This window comes from Myxocyprinus asiaticus, chromosome 3 (assembly GCF_019703515.2).
Source record: "Myxocyprinus asiaticus isolate MX2 ecotype Aquarium Trade chromosome 3, UBuf_Myxa_2, whole genome shotgun sequence".
Lineage (NCBI taxonomy): Eukaryota > Metazoa > Chordata > Actinopteri > Cypriniformes > Catostomidae > Myxocyprinus > Myxocyprinus asiaticus.
The window spans coordinates 28334585-28351118 of NC_059346.1; the positions used below are offsets into that span (position 1 = coordinate 28334585).

A 16534-nucleotide genomic window follows, 5' to 3' on the forward strand; every position below is an offset into this window, starting at 1 on the left:
GATTACATGTTTACTGATAGTGGCACCTGGTGGCCAAGGTTGGTACCGCATGCTTTTTTTTTTTGTTTGTTTGTTTGTTTTTGAAGAGAGAAAAAAACATTTTAGGAAGAGAGAAAAAAATGTAAGACTTGTTACATTGGGGAGTAACTGAGACACAAGTTTTTTTCCTTCACCTTGCGGTTCAGAGCTTCCGTAGATTGGCATGTCGGATATGCTTTTGCTGAAGTTAAAAACATCCCAAAAAGCTCTTAAATGAAAATGGAGGCAGAGAACTATTGATTAATTGAAACTGATTCAAAGCTAGTGCTGAAATGAATTACATGGGATATTGTATGTACCGATTTATTCATGCATTTAATTAATTTAATATGTTTTTAATTTTGTATTTAAATATTTAATGTTTGAAGGACAGGACAGTTTCGGAGAGTCAGAAAGTAAGGGTGCACAGACAGAGGTGGAGAATGATGAGGGGTCGACTGCTTTTAGGTTGTGATAAGATACCACAGTTTTCTTGTATGACTTACAGCGAGGAAAATTAAATGAAAATTCTATAAGTTTGTGATCCAAGATGCCAATTTGTGTACCAGTTGTAGAAACATTATTAAGACCTGATATACAAACTAAGTCAAGTATATGACCATGGGTATGGGTAGAAAAATTCACATGCTGTGTTAAACTGATGCCTTCAAGAACATTCATGAGTTCATTTGTATTCAGCTGTAAATATGTACACATTCTTTGCATACTCTCTGGACCATATGCACACTTTACTGTTAAAGTGACAAATGCAACAGTGCATATGTCATACCTCTCTCAGAGCATAGCAGTTTATAACCATACACACAAGGATCTACATACTTTTTAATTTTTCAGCACTGTTTTTCAGCATTGATTGTTGGGGAAAATCTACATAATCAGCATAATTCTACAGAATGGGATTGAATATGGTCAAATGTGTTAAACAGACCTCAGAGTACTACACTCTTGTATTAATAGTAAGCATTGTCAAAACATTCTAAACTATTTAAATGTTAGCTTTTATTTGCAAAACATTTATTCAAAACAAAAATTGTTTTACAATTCAAGTGTACAAAGTAAAATCAAAGAACTTAAAGGGAGGGGTGTGCAAAGAATTTGTAAATGATGGATGTTCGATTCTGTGGAAATCTATTGATTTTTTTGAGGTTACAGATTGCAGTTCTAGTCATGACTCATCTTCTTTATACTGCCTGCTTTGTACTGACCTTTGTTTTAGACTGTGTATTTTGGTGTGTCGCAAGCACCTCCTTATATATGGCTAACCCTGTGCACTGCATACATTGTGTACACTACCGGTCAAAAGTTTTGAAACACTTACTCATTCTTTATTTTATATATATATATATATTCTTCTTTTTTTTCACATTTTAGAATAATAGTAAAGTCATCAAAACTTTGGAATAACATAAATGGAACTATGGGAATTATGTTGTGACTAAACAAAATCCAAAATAAATCAAAAGTAATTTCAAACATTTAAGCATACGCCTTCAGATCAAAAGATTTGTCAAGTGTTTCAAAACTTTAGTGTATTTGGTTTTGCGCCTCTGCACAATATAAAGCCTTTTAAAAAAAAAATCTGAACTGCAGATAACATAGTCAGCCGTATGTACTTGCATCACAGAACTCATTGACACATACACTGTATCAAAGAGCTTTGTTTTAAGGAGCCAGCACCAGGGTCAGAACATGCTCATCCTTCTAACCCATTTACAATGGGTCTCCATGTTTGAGAGGATTGGTTGCTCGCACCGAATCTCACACTTTTGTGTCTTTACTTGTAGCGAATGTTACCTTTGTGATGCTAAAAATACAGTGTTGTCTCAGATTAATCTTATTTTTGGTTTTATCTTACCATTCAATCCTGCTTCATGATAAAAGCCTCTTATAGGCATTGGTAATTAGAGCTGGGAGCCATGATTCAAATCGTATAAGCCAAAAACATCAAGGAATCTGCATGCCAAATCCAAAAGCTTAAATAGATGAATGGAAAATACACAAGGCTTGAGATCTGAGGTCACTGATTTACTCATTAGTTACAAAAACTACATGTTGTACAATCCAAAAAGTGCCCCAAAATGTAATATTTCACAAAAGGAAAATCCAAAGCAACGTTACAGTCCAACAGACTTTCTTCAGTGATTCAGGTAAAAATTAAGACCAAACGAGAACCATGCAATGTTTAAATTGGTGCAAATCTAATGCTTTAGTGATGTGAATATCATAAAAAAAAACAATAGAGAGACAAAAATTTAGACATTAATTCTCTGCATTATGATTCATTTTTGTCTGGTTTAGTTAATTGAGCGATGAGGGTGATGATGGAGATAAGTACGACGAAGCCAATAATGCAGAAGGAAGCGATGTTTAGGCGGCGAGCTCTGGCTCCATAGGACCATGCTGCCACAAAGTCTCCACGAAAAGTGCTGTCTCTGGCCTGACAAACACAAAATATATGATAAATTACTTGGAAAGAAGCAGGAAAATTATGTCTTTAAAAATGTTGCTCACCTTCACCGAGTTGTACATGGCCACAGCCCCAAGGCAGCAAGGATTACCGTAGTGGAGATTGAGCGTGGACAAAACAATATCATCTTTGAAATGGTGGTCAGGTATGGTCACTAACACTGGTTGCTGAGTGAAGACTCTGTTGTCCTGCATTGACATTCCTGTGCATGTCTCCATTGCTGTGTTAATTCAATGCCAAGTGTTTGCTGACAGTCTGACAGTGATGGTTGTAAGTGTTCAGTTCTGTTTTATAGGTTCTGACTGGTGTGTGTGTGGTTGGCTACCAGGGTTGGGAGGTTTACTTTTGAAATGTATTCCACAACAGATTACAGAATACATGCTGTAAAATTTGTAATGTATTCCATTAGATTACTCAAGGTAAATACTTTGGATTACTTCTTCAGCACTGGTAGATTTTTTCACTTGTTTTGACTATAAAAACTCTGCCAGTACAGTAAGACAAAATACACGTTAAAAATACATTATCTGAAAAACCTAAATATCTTATGCAGTGTTGTTTCTAAAACAAGATAAATCAAATTGATCTTGTTTTAAGGATTTTATGATATTTTTAAAGGACAATACAAAAATTATTAACAATAATATCAAAGGTCTTACTAGAAAAAAGAAATTATGATCCAACGTGAATTTTCTTGATAAAAAACATGATCGTGCCTGGTAACGTGCATGTAAAATGGCTAGAAACAGCATTTTAGCTTAGCGTAAAGCTAACAATTTACACAAGGTTTATTTCTATTTCTTCTGCTCCTAACTTACTTCAAACTTACTTCTCTGTCTGCTCGTATGAATGTAACACATCATAAGAAAGTGCTTCACTGCTGTTCAAATGCACTTTGGATCACATCATTTATATGAATAAATGTTCTCCATCTGAAAGGGCTAAATATTAAATGAATCAAATGACAATAAAATGCAAAGTAATCTCTTCAGTAATCAAAATACTTTTTGAATGTAACTGTATTCTAAATACCAATGATTTAAATTGTAACTGTAGTGGAATACAGTTACTTATATTTTGTATTTTAAATATGTAATCCCATTACATGTATTTCGTTACTCCCCAACCCTACATATTACAAATGTGACAATGTAAGTTTCCAGAAAATAGGTTTCCTGAAATAATGTGTTTTTTTTTTCTCTAATAATAATTAGAGGTTGCAATGTGGTTTTGAAAAATGCGAGATGTAAGGGGAGAATTAAGAAACACAAAATGTTTTCTACATAGAACCACACCCAAATGTTTTAAGTATAAATGCTATTAATTATCTCTGTTCTCACACTGGAACACAAAAGTGTCAACGCTAAGTAACATTAAAATATTAAAAACACAAAACATTAAAATACAAACATAGTATGCTCTCTTGAAAGTCACTGTGGATCTTTAAATTTGAAAATGTTTGATGAACATTAGGTAAATGTCCAAACTTTAGAAAAGAAAAAAATAATAAAATGTTATATTAATAAATAAAAAAACATTCTCCCACTAGCAGACATGCATAGAAAAACTGTATTTACAGAATGAGTCTACCTTACCTTATCTTTAATTTATTAAAATACAGCAAATTTAATATTACAAAACTCATATTGAAACTGTTTTTTATTTTATTTTGTATTATTAGATGTGGAAGTGATGACAGGAAAGTGGAGGGTAGTAGATGGTATTGCGATAGTATGACCCAGGCTGGATTGCTCAACAGGTCTTTACAGTATATGTCGTAAGTATGAGATTTTTTTAGATGTGGCTGAAGAAGTGTTTTTCAGAATGTTTTACATTTGTTGTTCGAGAGTACACTTCACTTCAGTCTCAACAACACTAAACTATAAACAGCCTCTATGGAAAGTAAAATAATAATGAATTCATTTTTATTTTCAAGTTACAAATTAACCAGAGGAATCAAGCTATCTGTAATTCTTCTACTTTAGTAGTTATGCAGTTATTGTACCTGTTCTTTTTAAGGCTGATTAATCATTTCACCATCAGCTGGGCCCACATTTACCACACGCTTTTTAAGGCAGAATTAGTGGAAAGGGACATACCTTTTTTCTGAGAATGCAGAAAAATGACATTAACTGCTAAATTACCGAGATATCATTTTTAAATCAGAGATGCTAAATATGGCAGATTCTTTGATATACTGATATCAATAAAACAGAATCACATGAGAATTTTTTGTTCCTTAGAAGATGCTTTCTGGAAATTGGGGATTGTGGAAAAGTTTGACACTTTACTGTTGCAAATATACATTGCAACATACATGTATGCTTATACTTTTATTTATAGTATATGTTTAAGTTCTCATATTTTAAGGGGCCTTCAGAAACCCTCCAACCTTCTGTTTCATCTAAGGACAGAGTGGGTTTGGCAACTCATGCTGGGAACATTACTTATTCCCAGTGTTGGGTAAATTACTTAAAAATAGTAATCCACTACAAATGACTAATTATTTCAATAAAATTGTAAGCAGATTATTTTACTAATTACTTCATTGAAAAAGTAATTATATTACTATTTACACTTTTCCGCTCAACAAATTCAAAATAATGTCTATATTTCTTCCTTGTTTATTGTTACACACAAGTCATACACTCAGTATCTCACATTTATCCTTCACAATGACTCATTACAGGGCCATAATTCATGTATTCTACATAAATAATATATTAGAAATAAGCATAACCTTATAATGTACTTAAATGTAATTAAATTAATTGAAAGTCAGTAACTGTAATCTGATTACAAGAATTTAAAATATAATTCATTACACTTTTTTTACTAAAAAAAGTAATTTGATTACATGTAACTAATTACCTTGTAATTAGATCCCTCCCAACACTGCTCATTACCATTTAACATTGCAAAATGTTAATTTACAAGGAAAATACAATTGTATAAAGATAAGGGAATATTGGCATGAAAAAGATATTATACTCATGTATACTTTATAGATGCAACAGTTAAAACATACAGTATTTAACATTAAAAATATTTTTTGTTTGTTTAATATACAAGTATAATATACATTATAAATATAATTGAACAAACTGTAAAGAAACCTTATAATATCATACAGTCATATTTAGTAGTTCCAAGGAGCTACTAAATTTGTGTTTATTGGTTAGCTAGGTCATTGATCAGTGTTTTTTGATTTGTTACCATAGTCATCACCTTGATTATTTAATCATTTTTCCATATCAGATAACAGTAGTGACTAAAATGTTGATGTTGCACTGCTTATGTGCCATTTTCAGTTCTGCATAGTTACGTATTTATAAACAGTGTTACACAGTATTAAAAAACAGAATATTTTTCTCTGCTGAAAAGTGCTAACACAGTATATGCATAAAGTTGTGATCGCTAGAATATGTAGATCTTTTAAAACACATGCATCGCCTGCTAAAACTAGAAATAAATCAGAAACTAACAAGTGCCTATATTAAAAAAGTGTGATCACAGCTTGAGTGCATAAGCTCTCAAATCTGAAACAGAGAGAGAGAGAGAGAGAGAGAGAGAGAGAGAGAGAGAGATCACTGATTCTTGAGATAAGCTACTGCATGAGACAGAACATATCCCCATAATTTGACCTGTCCTTAGTTTTGAAAATAGCAACATTTTCACTTTAAATCGATTAATCTGAGACAACCACTAAACTGTTCTTTAAAAAAAGTGTACATTTCATTGTATTTTTTCTTTATTTGATCAAAAATAGGATGTAACATTATTACTCACTTCTTCTAGCCTCAGCCTAGGACTAGTGCCCCTAAAACTGCCTGTACTCAGACCATAACTCTCTTCTAATTAAGGCTGAACATTGATACAGATTTCCCATTTTGATTCTATTCCGATTTTGATTCAATTCAATATCGATTTATTTAGGTATAATTCAGCTATATTGTCCATTCTGCTTACATATGAAAGAAATTCTATTCTCAGATAATGCTGTTAATAATACAAGGAACTTTGTAACTACACTGAACATTTTTAACTTAATAAAACCAAGGAAACAATTTCCAAGCAGAAATTGCTTGTAAATTTAACAGGCCGTATTTTCAAGTAAAGGCTACACTCAATTTTTGATGGCTTTAATGAGAAATTCCCCAGTAAAACTTACTTTCCAATACTCTCTGTTTCAATTAAACTTTACTCACATTTGTTTGTACATTTGACTTAAGCAATATAGCACTGAATTAAGCCAAGCTTTTAAAAGTGTACTAGAGTTTCCATGCATTTTAACATACTTAGTCTTGTACCACATAACACAGAGAAGCCTTCAGCAGAGAACTTTAATGCAAGCTATGTAGTCTTATAGAAAACACCATCTTCCTTAATGGTGAAAGCAGTAAGATTCAGAGCTGTGCATGCACAAAACACCATGACAGTAACAATCAACAGATAATATTTTTGAACATGAACGGGTAATTTGGAGAAGAAAATGAGCTTCAGACTTCACAAAATACGAAGTTACCAAACGTAACAACGAAAGCAACAATAAAAACGGTGTAAATCAACTTGCAAACAGTGAAACCATGCTGGGAACACCAGCTTCCAAAAGTTAAGTAAAATGTACTTATTTAATTTAACTGTAAAATGTACTCAAATTAGCTAATAAAGATGACAAGATTTTCTACTTTAGGATTGGTACATGATGATGCATTATAAAGATAAACAGCTGACTTAGGATGAAAATGAGGTGCATTTCAAACTGTTCTGAGACCAGTGCATAGAGAAAGCACACTGGAGGTTAAGTCATTCACTAAATAGGGAGCAAGGGAACATCCTATAGCATTCCTATTCAGCCATGTGCATTCACTCCTAACATCCGGTCAAAAGTTCAGGCTGCAGATGATGTTTGGAACACTCAACATGTTTGGCAGACATGGGACAACAATGGTAATCAGTACATAGATTCAGAATTTTTCATGCAAAATTTTATTTTAACATGGTTAACAGTGGAGGTTCGGACGTGTGAACAGTGAGCTCTGTGCACTTTTCTGAATTGATGAACGTGTCGGCAGTGCTGACAAAGGTCGTTGCTGACCTGGAGGAGCTTGCTGTAATACGTCGATCAATCACTGCCATGGAGATGAAATTCACTGAGATGGTTACAAGAGTGGCAGATGTTGAGAAACGGATTGATTATCTGGAGTCATCGGAGAGGGAATTAGCTGCTAATCAGCTATCGACCAAGGCGGACTTGGAGCACGTCTGGGAAAAGTTGGAAGATATGGAGAATCGTAACTGGCGGAATAATATCCGAACTGTTGGAATTCCAGAGAGAGCAGAGGGTCCGAATATGGTGGAATTCCTGGACAGGCTCTTTCCGAGTCTGCTTGACATAACAGGCCATAAGATGGAAATCAAGCGAACTCACAGAGTTCTGGCTCGGCAAACCGCTGAGGGAGACAGGCTCCAATAAATTCTGGCCAAATTTCTGAGATCATTCGATAAAGACCTTGTTTTACGCGAGGTGAGGAGTAAAGGAAGGCTTTCTTGGAAGAACCACAACATTTTTCTTGTTTCCAGACTTTGCGAATTCGACAGGAGAGAAACGTGACCGATTCAAGGAATGCAAGAAACTCTCACATCAACAGAAGGTAGCTTTTGCACTTACACTATCATTTAAAAGTTTAGGGTCACTTACTCATTCTTTATTTTGTATTTTGTATTTATTTTTATTTTTTTTCACATTTTCGAATAATAGTAAAGTCATCACAACTATGGAATAACAGAAATGGAAATATGGGAATTATGTTGTGACTAAAAAAATAACAAAACTATGTTATATTTTAGCATCTTCAAAGTGGCCACACTTTGCCTATATTTTGCAGAAATGTACTCTTGGCATTTTCTCAACCAACTTCTTGAGGTATCACCCTAGGATGCTTTTTAAACAGTATTGAAGGAGTTCCCATTTTTGTTGGGCACTTAGTGGCTGCTTTTCTTAATTATTCGGTCCAAGTCATCAATTAAAAAAAACAACAAAAAAAAACATTTATAACATTTTTGCTTTGTAATTAAATAAATTAATATGTTGGCACAATTATATTATTATCTACAAAACTAATTTCAAACATTTAAGCATACGCCTTCAGATCAAAAGGTTTTTAAGATCATGTGAAACATTTCAGCCAAGTGACCCCAAACTTTTGAACGGTAGTGTATGTTCGTGGCCAAACTGAGAATAGATGCTAAGGACGGCCACAAATTATTTACATGTCCCCAGCAAGCATTGTCCTTCATGGAGTAAGTTATTATGTAGTGCTCACATTGCAGAGTGGGCCTGACTCACTGAACATCCATTTGATTGTCCGAGGAAACTGGGTGCCTTTTTTGTTTCTTTTTGTGCAGGTTCCGCCTAGCGACTGGAGTTTGTTTTATGGAATAGCACTCCTTCGGGACAGTGTTTAGGCGGAATCTGCACGTTTTTTGTGCTTATGACCCATATTGGTTGGAGTTTGTTTTATAGATTATCTTCTCTGATGTAATTCTGTCTCACAAAATTTGTATAGAAACACCGGACTTGAGCAATCTGACAGTTGTCACGGGGGCTCTCGTAGGCATACATGGACTGTTTGAGTTTAGAGTGATGTACGCCAGTTGGCGCTGATGTGTGCGGGGTTAATGCACAGGTTTTTCTTTTTTCTGTTTGTTTGGTTTGGGGGTAAGTTTGGGGTTTGATTGTTGCACTAATGTTGGAATGTGGTATTTATAATTTTATTTTTGACACACAATCTATTTTTTCTAACATGTCAAAATGTCAAATGTTAATATGAGTGGACTGTCTCTCTCCACGTGGAATGTTTTTTTTTTTTTTTTCAATAATCAAATGAGAGATATTTTACTGTTTGTTCTCTGCAGGTTCAATAAGCAACACGATTCGATGAGAACAGTTAGAAAGACAGGAAGTTTTACAAAACTTTCCAAAGCAATTTACAGTCATATGCAAATTACATCATAGCATTCTGGTAGGTCAGCTGCTTCAAACATTTTTTGCGATTAACATTTTTATTGATTCATGTATTAGAAAGGAACAGCAAAACATTTATATACAGAATCAATGTTTAACCATAAACTCCTCCCCCCGCCTAACAACAACACCCCAGAACATAATCCAGTCACATAATTATAGACACACAACAAACCAAAAAATATAAATAAATAAATAAATAATAATAAAATAAATAATAAATTAATCACACTCATCCCAAGTACCAATACTTGTTTAGATCTTTCTCCCATAATCTCTTAAGAGAAGCTGAATTTCCGTCCCCCGGACTATGAATTAGCAGGGAGTAATACACTGATGACTCATGATCTTTTCCAAAAGCAGTAATCATCATTCCCAGAGTATCTGCCACTTTAGGGGAGTGTAAACCACTCCCAAAAACAGTACAGAGCAGGTGGCACAACTGTAAATACTTATAGAACTGAGATCTGGGAATCCCAAAAAGCTGAACCAAATTTTGAAAGGATCTCAACACTCCACTCCCATATAGGTTACAGAGTGTAGTAACCCCCCTCCCAATCCATTCTGACCAGCAAAAAGGGGACTTGTTGATGCATAATTTAGGGTTCAGCCATATGCTCAAGGCAACATTTAAAACAATATCCGGATACTTTTGTCCATACCGAGTTCAAATGCTAGATAACGGGATGTAACTTAACTTCTCCGATTAATTTGATAGAAAGGCTCTGCAGTGGTGAAATAGGGGCAAGTGCTTCCTGTTCTATACAGAACCAGGGAGGGGTTCTCTCAGATGGAAGTGACCAATGAGCCAAATGTCTGAGACCAAATGCATAATAATAAAATAAGATCTTGGGTAGGCCTAGCCCACCTTTGTCAATCGGCCTATGTAACTTATTGAAATGTAATTTGGGATGCTTACCATTCCAAATGAAGGACTTCTCTATGCTATCAAATTGCTTGAAATAAGAGAGGGGGACATCTATAGGGAGAGACTGCAGCAAGTAATTGAATTTTGGAATACAATTCATTTTAATAACATTAACTTTCCCGATCATAGATAAATATAATGAAGACAACCTGTCCACATAGCTCAAAAACTGTTTTATTAAGGGGTCAAAATTAACTAACTAAATCACACAATTTTGCTGGGAATAAAATGCCCAAATACTTAATGCCCTGTTTAGGCCACTCAAAGTGCCCGGCTGGAAAGCCGTTACTGGGCAGTACGCTGTCAAAGCCAAAGCTTCGGATTTAGACCAATTGACTTTGTATCCTAAAAACATAGAAAAGGAATGAATAATTATGTGGAGGCAAGGCATAGATGAGTTGGGTCAGAGACGAATAATAAAATATCATCTGCGTAAAGCAAAAGTTTATGCGCCATACCTCCCGCCACCACCCCTGGAAAATCCTCCTCCTTTCTTATCGCAGCTGCTAATGTTTCCAGGGCAAGACAGAACAATAATGAGGAAAGAGGGCAACCTTGCCGAGTGCCCCTATTCAAAGTAAAATAATCTGAAATTAATCCATTTGATTGTACCGCCGCTACAGGGTATCTATAAAGTAACTTAATCCAACCAATAAATGTACTCCTGAACACGTATATTTCCAAAATCTTAAAAAGATAATCCCATTCTACCATATCAAACGCCTTTTCGGCGTCAAGTGAGATGGCAGCAACCGGAGTCTGATCATTCGGCACTGACCACATGATGTTGATAAAATGCCTAATGTTGTCAGAAGAGCTGTGGCCCCTAATAAACCCCACCTGATCTATATGTATAAGGGATGTCATAACTTTAATCAGTTAGCCAAAATGTTTACATCTAGCTGGATCAGGGAAATTGGATGGTAACTCTTACACTCGTTTGGATCTATGTCCTTTTTAAGAATCATACTGATCCGGGCTTGCATCATGGTTGGCGGAAGCTTTCCATTCTTTAATGATTCCATATAAACTTCTAACAAAAGTGGAGCCAGTTCTGTAGCATAAAATCTAAAAAATTCAGCGGCAAAACCGTCTGGCCTCGGAGCTTTACCTGAAGGTAAGGCCTTAATTACCTCGTCAAGCTCCTCCAAGGTTATTTCAGAATCAAGATAATTTTTTTGCGCAGTCGTCAAATTAGTGAGTTCTAATGGTTCCACAAATTTTCTAATATCCTCATCAGTAGATGAAGACGTGGGACTATAGAGATCAAAATAGAATTCTTTAAAAGCATTATTAATATCAATGGCCGAGGTAAAAATTTCACCACATGCAGATTTCACTGAGGGAATGGTAGAAAAAGACTCTCTTTGTTTTATATATCTTGCCAGAAGCTTCCCTGTTTTTTCCCCCGACTCAAAATATGACTGTCTTGCCCTGAACAACCAAAACTCCGCTTTCCGCGACAAAATAGTGTTATATCTGTATTTCAATCGGGTCAATTCTCTGATGCCATCAGACGACATTCGGCGCTTCAGCTCTGCCTCGGCACTTTTAATATTCCCTTCCAATTCCACGAGTTCACATGCTTTGGATTTTTTGGTGAATGAGGCATATTGTATGATCCGACCCCTAAGAACCGCCTTAAGTGCCTCCCAAGCCACGCCTACAGAGGATACTGAGGACCAGCTGGTCTCCATATAAACACTGATTTCAGTCTTTAACATTTGTTGGAAATCAGTATTTTGCAAAAGGGATACATTAAAGCGCCAACTATATGATTTCTTTTTCTCTGTATGAGGCAACATCTCTAAACTCACCAGGGTGTGATCTGAGACTAAGATGTTTCCAACTGAGCAGTCAACAACAGATGAAATGAGAGATTTAGATTTTTTTTTTTTAAATCTATTCTAGAATAAATCTTATGAACTGATGAAAAAAAATTATAGTCCCTACAAGATGGGTTCAGAAGTTGGCAGATATCTGCAAGTCCATGATTTTTACACATCCTGTGAAGCGTCAATGTTGCTCTAGGGGGCTTACACACTTTTGCTTCACTATGATCAAGGATTGAGTCCATCAATAAATTAAAGTCTTCTCCCAATATTATATCATGAGGGGTGCCAGCGGTTTGCAACATCCCTTCAAGATCTATAAAAAAGCCCTGATCATCAGCGTTAGGTTGGTAAATATTAGCCAAAATCAACCTTTGCCCCTGAATGTCTGCTAAAACAATAATGACTCTTCCAATTCTATCTTTAATCTGTTTGAGAAATTTGAATTGAAGATGTTTATTTATCAATATAATGACTCCCCTAATCTTACTTGAACCAACACTAAAGAAAACATGTCCACCCCATATCTTCCCAAATTTTTCAGCTTCCTGTTGGGAAAGATGCATTTCTTGAAGAAAGACTATATTATATTTCTTAAGCTTAAGAAAAGAAATAACCTTCCTTCTTTTTATGGGGTGCCCCAATCCATTCACATTCCATGTGGAGAGAGATAATCCACTCATACTACAGTGCATCCAGAAAGTATTCACAGTGTTTCACTTTTTCCACATTTTCTTATGTTACAGCCTTATTCCAAAATGGATTAAATTCATTATTTTCCTCAAAATTCTACAAACAATACCCCATGATGACAACATGAAAGAAGTTTGTTTGAAATCTTTGCAAGTTTATTAAAAATAAAAAACGGGAAAAAAAAAAATCACATGTACATAAGTATTCACAGCCTTTGCTCAATACTTTGTTGAAGCACCTTTGGCACCAATTACAGCCTCAAGCCTTTTGAGTATGATGCTACAAGCTTGGCACACCTATTTTTGGGCAGTTTCTCCCATTCTTTTTTGCAGGACCTCTCAAGCTCCATCAGGTTGGATGGGGAGCGTCGGTGCACAGCCATTTTCAGATCTCTCCAGAGATGTTCAATCGGGTTCAAGTCTGGGCTCTGGCTGGGCCACTCAAGGACATTCACAGAGTTGTCCCTAAGCCACTCCTTTGTTATCTTGGCTGTGTGCTTAGGGTCGTTGTCCTGTTGGAAGATGAACCTTCACCCCAGTCTGAGGTCCAGAGCGCTCTGGAGCAGGTTTTCATCAAGGATGTCTCTGTACATTGCTGCATTCATCTTTCCCTCGATCCTGACTAGTCTCCCAGTTCCTGCCGCTGAAAAACATCCCCACAGCATGATACTGCCACCACCATGCTTCACTGTAGGGATGGTATTGGCCAGGTGATGAGCGGTGCCTGGTTTCCTCCAGACATGACGCTTGCCATTCAGGCCAAAGAGTTCAATATTTGTTTCATCAGACCAGAGAATTTTGTTTCTCATGGTCTGAGAGTCCTCCAGGCAGGCTGTCATGTGCCTTTTACTGAGGAGTGCTTCCGTCTGGCCACTCTACCATACAGGCCTGATTGGTGGAGTGCTGCAGAGATGGTTGTTCTTCTGGAAGGTTCTCCTCTCTCCACAGAGAAATGCTGGAGCTCTGTCAGAGTGAACATCGGGTTCTTGGTCACCTCCCTGACTAAGGCCCTTCTCCCCAGATCACTCAGTTTGGCTGGGCGGCCAGCTCTAGGAAGAGTCCTGGTGGTTCCAAACTTCTTCCATTTACGGATGATGGAGGCCACTGTGCTCATTGGGACCTTCAATGCTGCAGACATTTTTCTGTACTCTTCCCCAGGTCTGTGCCTTGATACAATCCTGTCTCGGAGGTCTACAGGCAATTCCTTGGACTTCATGGCTTGGTTTGTGCTCTGACATGCACTGTTAACTGTGGGACCTTATATAGACAGGTGTGTGCCTTTCCAAATCATGTTCAATCAACTGAATTTATCACAAGTGGACTCCAATCAAGTTGTAGAAACATCTCAAGGATGATCAGTGGAAACAGGATGCACCTGAGCTCAATTTTGAGTGTCATGGCAAAGGCTGTGAATACTTATGTACATGTGATTTTTCGTTTTTTATTTTTCATAAATTTGCAAAGATTTCAAACAAACTTCTTTCACGTTGTCATTATTGGGTATTGTTTGTAGAATTTTGAGGAAAATAATGAATTTAATCCATTTTGGAATAAGGCTGTAACATAACAAAATGTGGAAAAAGTGAAGCGCTGTGAATACTTTCCGGATACACTGTAACATCTTACATACTGATATAATAAAAAAAAAAATTGTGTGTCAATAGCAAGATTATACAGACCACATTCCCCATTAATGCAACAATCAAACCCTGAACTTCCCCCGAACAAAACAAACAGAAAAAAGAAAAACATGCGCATTAACCCCACGCACGACAGCGCCAACTGGCGTCAATCCCTCTAAACTCAGAAGGTCCATGAACGCCTACAAGAACCCCTGCTGCAACTTTGCCATCGGATTGCTCAAGTCCAGTGCTTCTGCACAAATTTTGATGCAAAATTACATAACAGAAAATACTTTGTAAAACAGACCCCAGCCAACAGGCAGAATAAACACAAAGAACATGTAGATTCATTCACAGAACTCTTGAAGGTGTGTTCCTCCACAAAACAAACTCCAGCTGATATAAAGCCATTCAGTTTTCTCAGACAGACAAAAAAATGTTCAATGAGCTGGCTGTTATGAGTGTGGCAGATGACGTAATCATTCTAATGTCCCTTAAAAATACTCCACATAACAAACTCCAGCCAACAGGGGGCATAAGCACAAAGAACGAACAGAATCATCCACAGCTGACCCGAAGCAGTATTATTCAACAAAACAAGCTCCAGCCGTTAGGCGGAGCCAGCACATAAAGAAAGAAAAAAGGCATCCTGGATCCTTGGATGATCAAGAGTCAAATTCACTTGGAGGCTGCATAAAAAAAATACACCATGACTTACTCAGTCCATCAACTTTATAAAAGACATCCTTTATGTGAGCATGTAGATATTTTGCGGTCATCCATAGTGTCCATTCTCAATCTGGCCGGGAACTTCAGTGTAAAAGCGATATTCTGCCAATGCAAAAGTTTCTTGGAGTGTCATGCCACAAAACAAACTCCAGCCACTAGGCAGAGCCAACGCAGAAGGAAACAAAAAATGGCACCCAGCTTCCTTAGACAGTCGAGACACTGAGCATCGAGTCAGTCCACTCACATAAAGGAACGCCCAGTGGTTTACTCACCCATAGTTTATATGAAGGCCAGTGCCTTTTTGGGGCATAAAAATACTTTGCTGACGTCCTTGGTGTCTATTCTCAGTTTGGCAGAAACATCAGTGCAAAAGCGATCTTCCGTTGATGTAAGAGTTTCTTACATTCCTTGAACCGATCGCGTTTCTCTCGTCGAATTCGCAAAATCCGGGAACAAGAAAATATTGTGATTCTTCAAGAATGCTTTGCTTTGCTCCTCGCCTCGCGTAACACAAGATCTTTATCGGATGATCTCAGAAATTTGGCCAGATTTGATCGGGGCCTTTCTCCCTCAGCAGATCTGCAAGCCGGGACTCTGTGAGCTCGCTCGATTTCCACCTTATGGCCTGTTATGTCGAGCAGACTCGGGAAGAGCTAATCCAGGAATTTCACCATATCTCTGCCCTCTTCATGCTCAGGAATTCCAACAATTCGTATATTGTTCCTTCGGTTCCTATTTTCGAGATCTTCCAGTTTTTCCAAAGTGCATTCCAAGTCTGTTTTGGACACGGGCGGATTAGCGGATAATTCCCTTTCCGATGACTCCAGATAATCGATTAGTTTCTCAACATCTGTCATTCTTGTGACCAACTCAGAGAATTTTGTTTCCATTGCTGTAATCGATCGACGTATTACAGCAAGATCCTCCAAGTCAGCAACAACCTTCGTCAGCATCACCAAGATGTTGGACAGTTGATGCTGGATTTCTTCCATTCGCCAGAGGTTTCAGCTTGAGCACGTAAGTGTCTTTTAATGTCTCCAGAGTCTGAGGATTTTGACTTCTTTGCCATGGTTACCTCAAAGAGCAAATATGTAAATGGATGTATCGAATCTCACCAGTTATAACATGAAAATAATCAAAAAACCAGCAAAGTGCGCAGAGCTAGCTGCTCACACGTCTGCTTCTCGCATACTGTCAC

General features: G+C 36.8%; 1 protein-coding gene across 1 annotated transcript; it reads right to left on the reverse strand.

Annotated features, from left to right (window-relative positions):
* Window positions 1-1093: 1093 nt before the first annotated feature.
* Window positions 1094-2798, reverse strand: ifitm1 (interferon induced transmembrane protein 1). The gene is made up of 2 exons (XM_051670252.1): window positions 2551-2798; window positions 1094-2476 (listed from the first exon to the last, which is right to left on the reverse strand). The coding sequence occupies exons 1-2, from the start codon at window positions 2722-2724 to the stop codon at window positions 2312-2314; spliced, it is 339 nt and encodes a 112-aa protein (XP_051526212.1). The 5' UTR covers window positions 2725-2798; the 3' UTR covers window positions 1094-2311.
* Between the last annotated feature and the right edge of the window lie 13736 nt (window positions 2799-16534).

Coding starts and splice junctions, on each gene's coding strand:
- ifitm1 (XM_051670252.1), bottom strand. CDS start 2,724: ATGGAGACATGCACAGGAATGTCAATGCAGGACAACAGAGTCTTCACT. Junction 2,477..2,550: donor CCATGTACAACTCGGTGAAG/GTGAGCAACATT, acceptor TGTGTTTGTCAG/GCCAGAGACAGCACTTTTCG.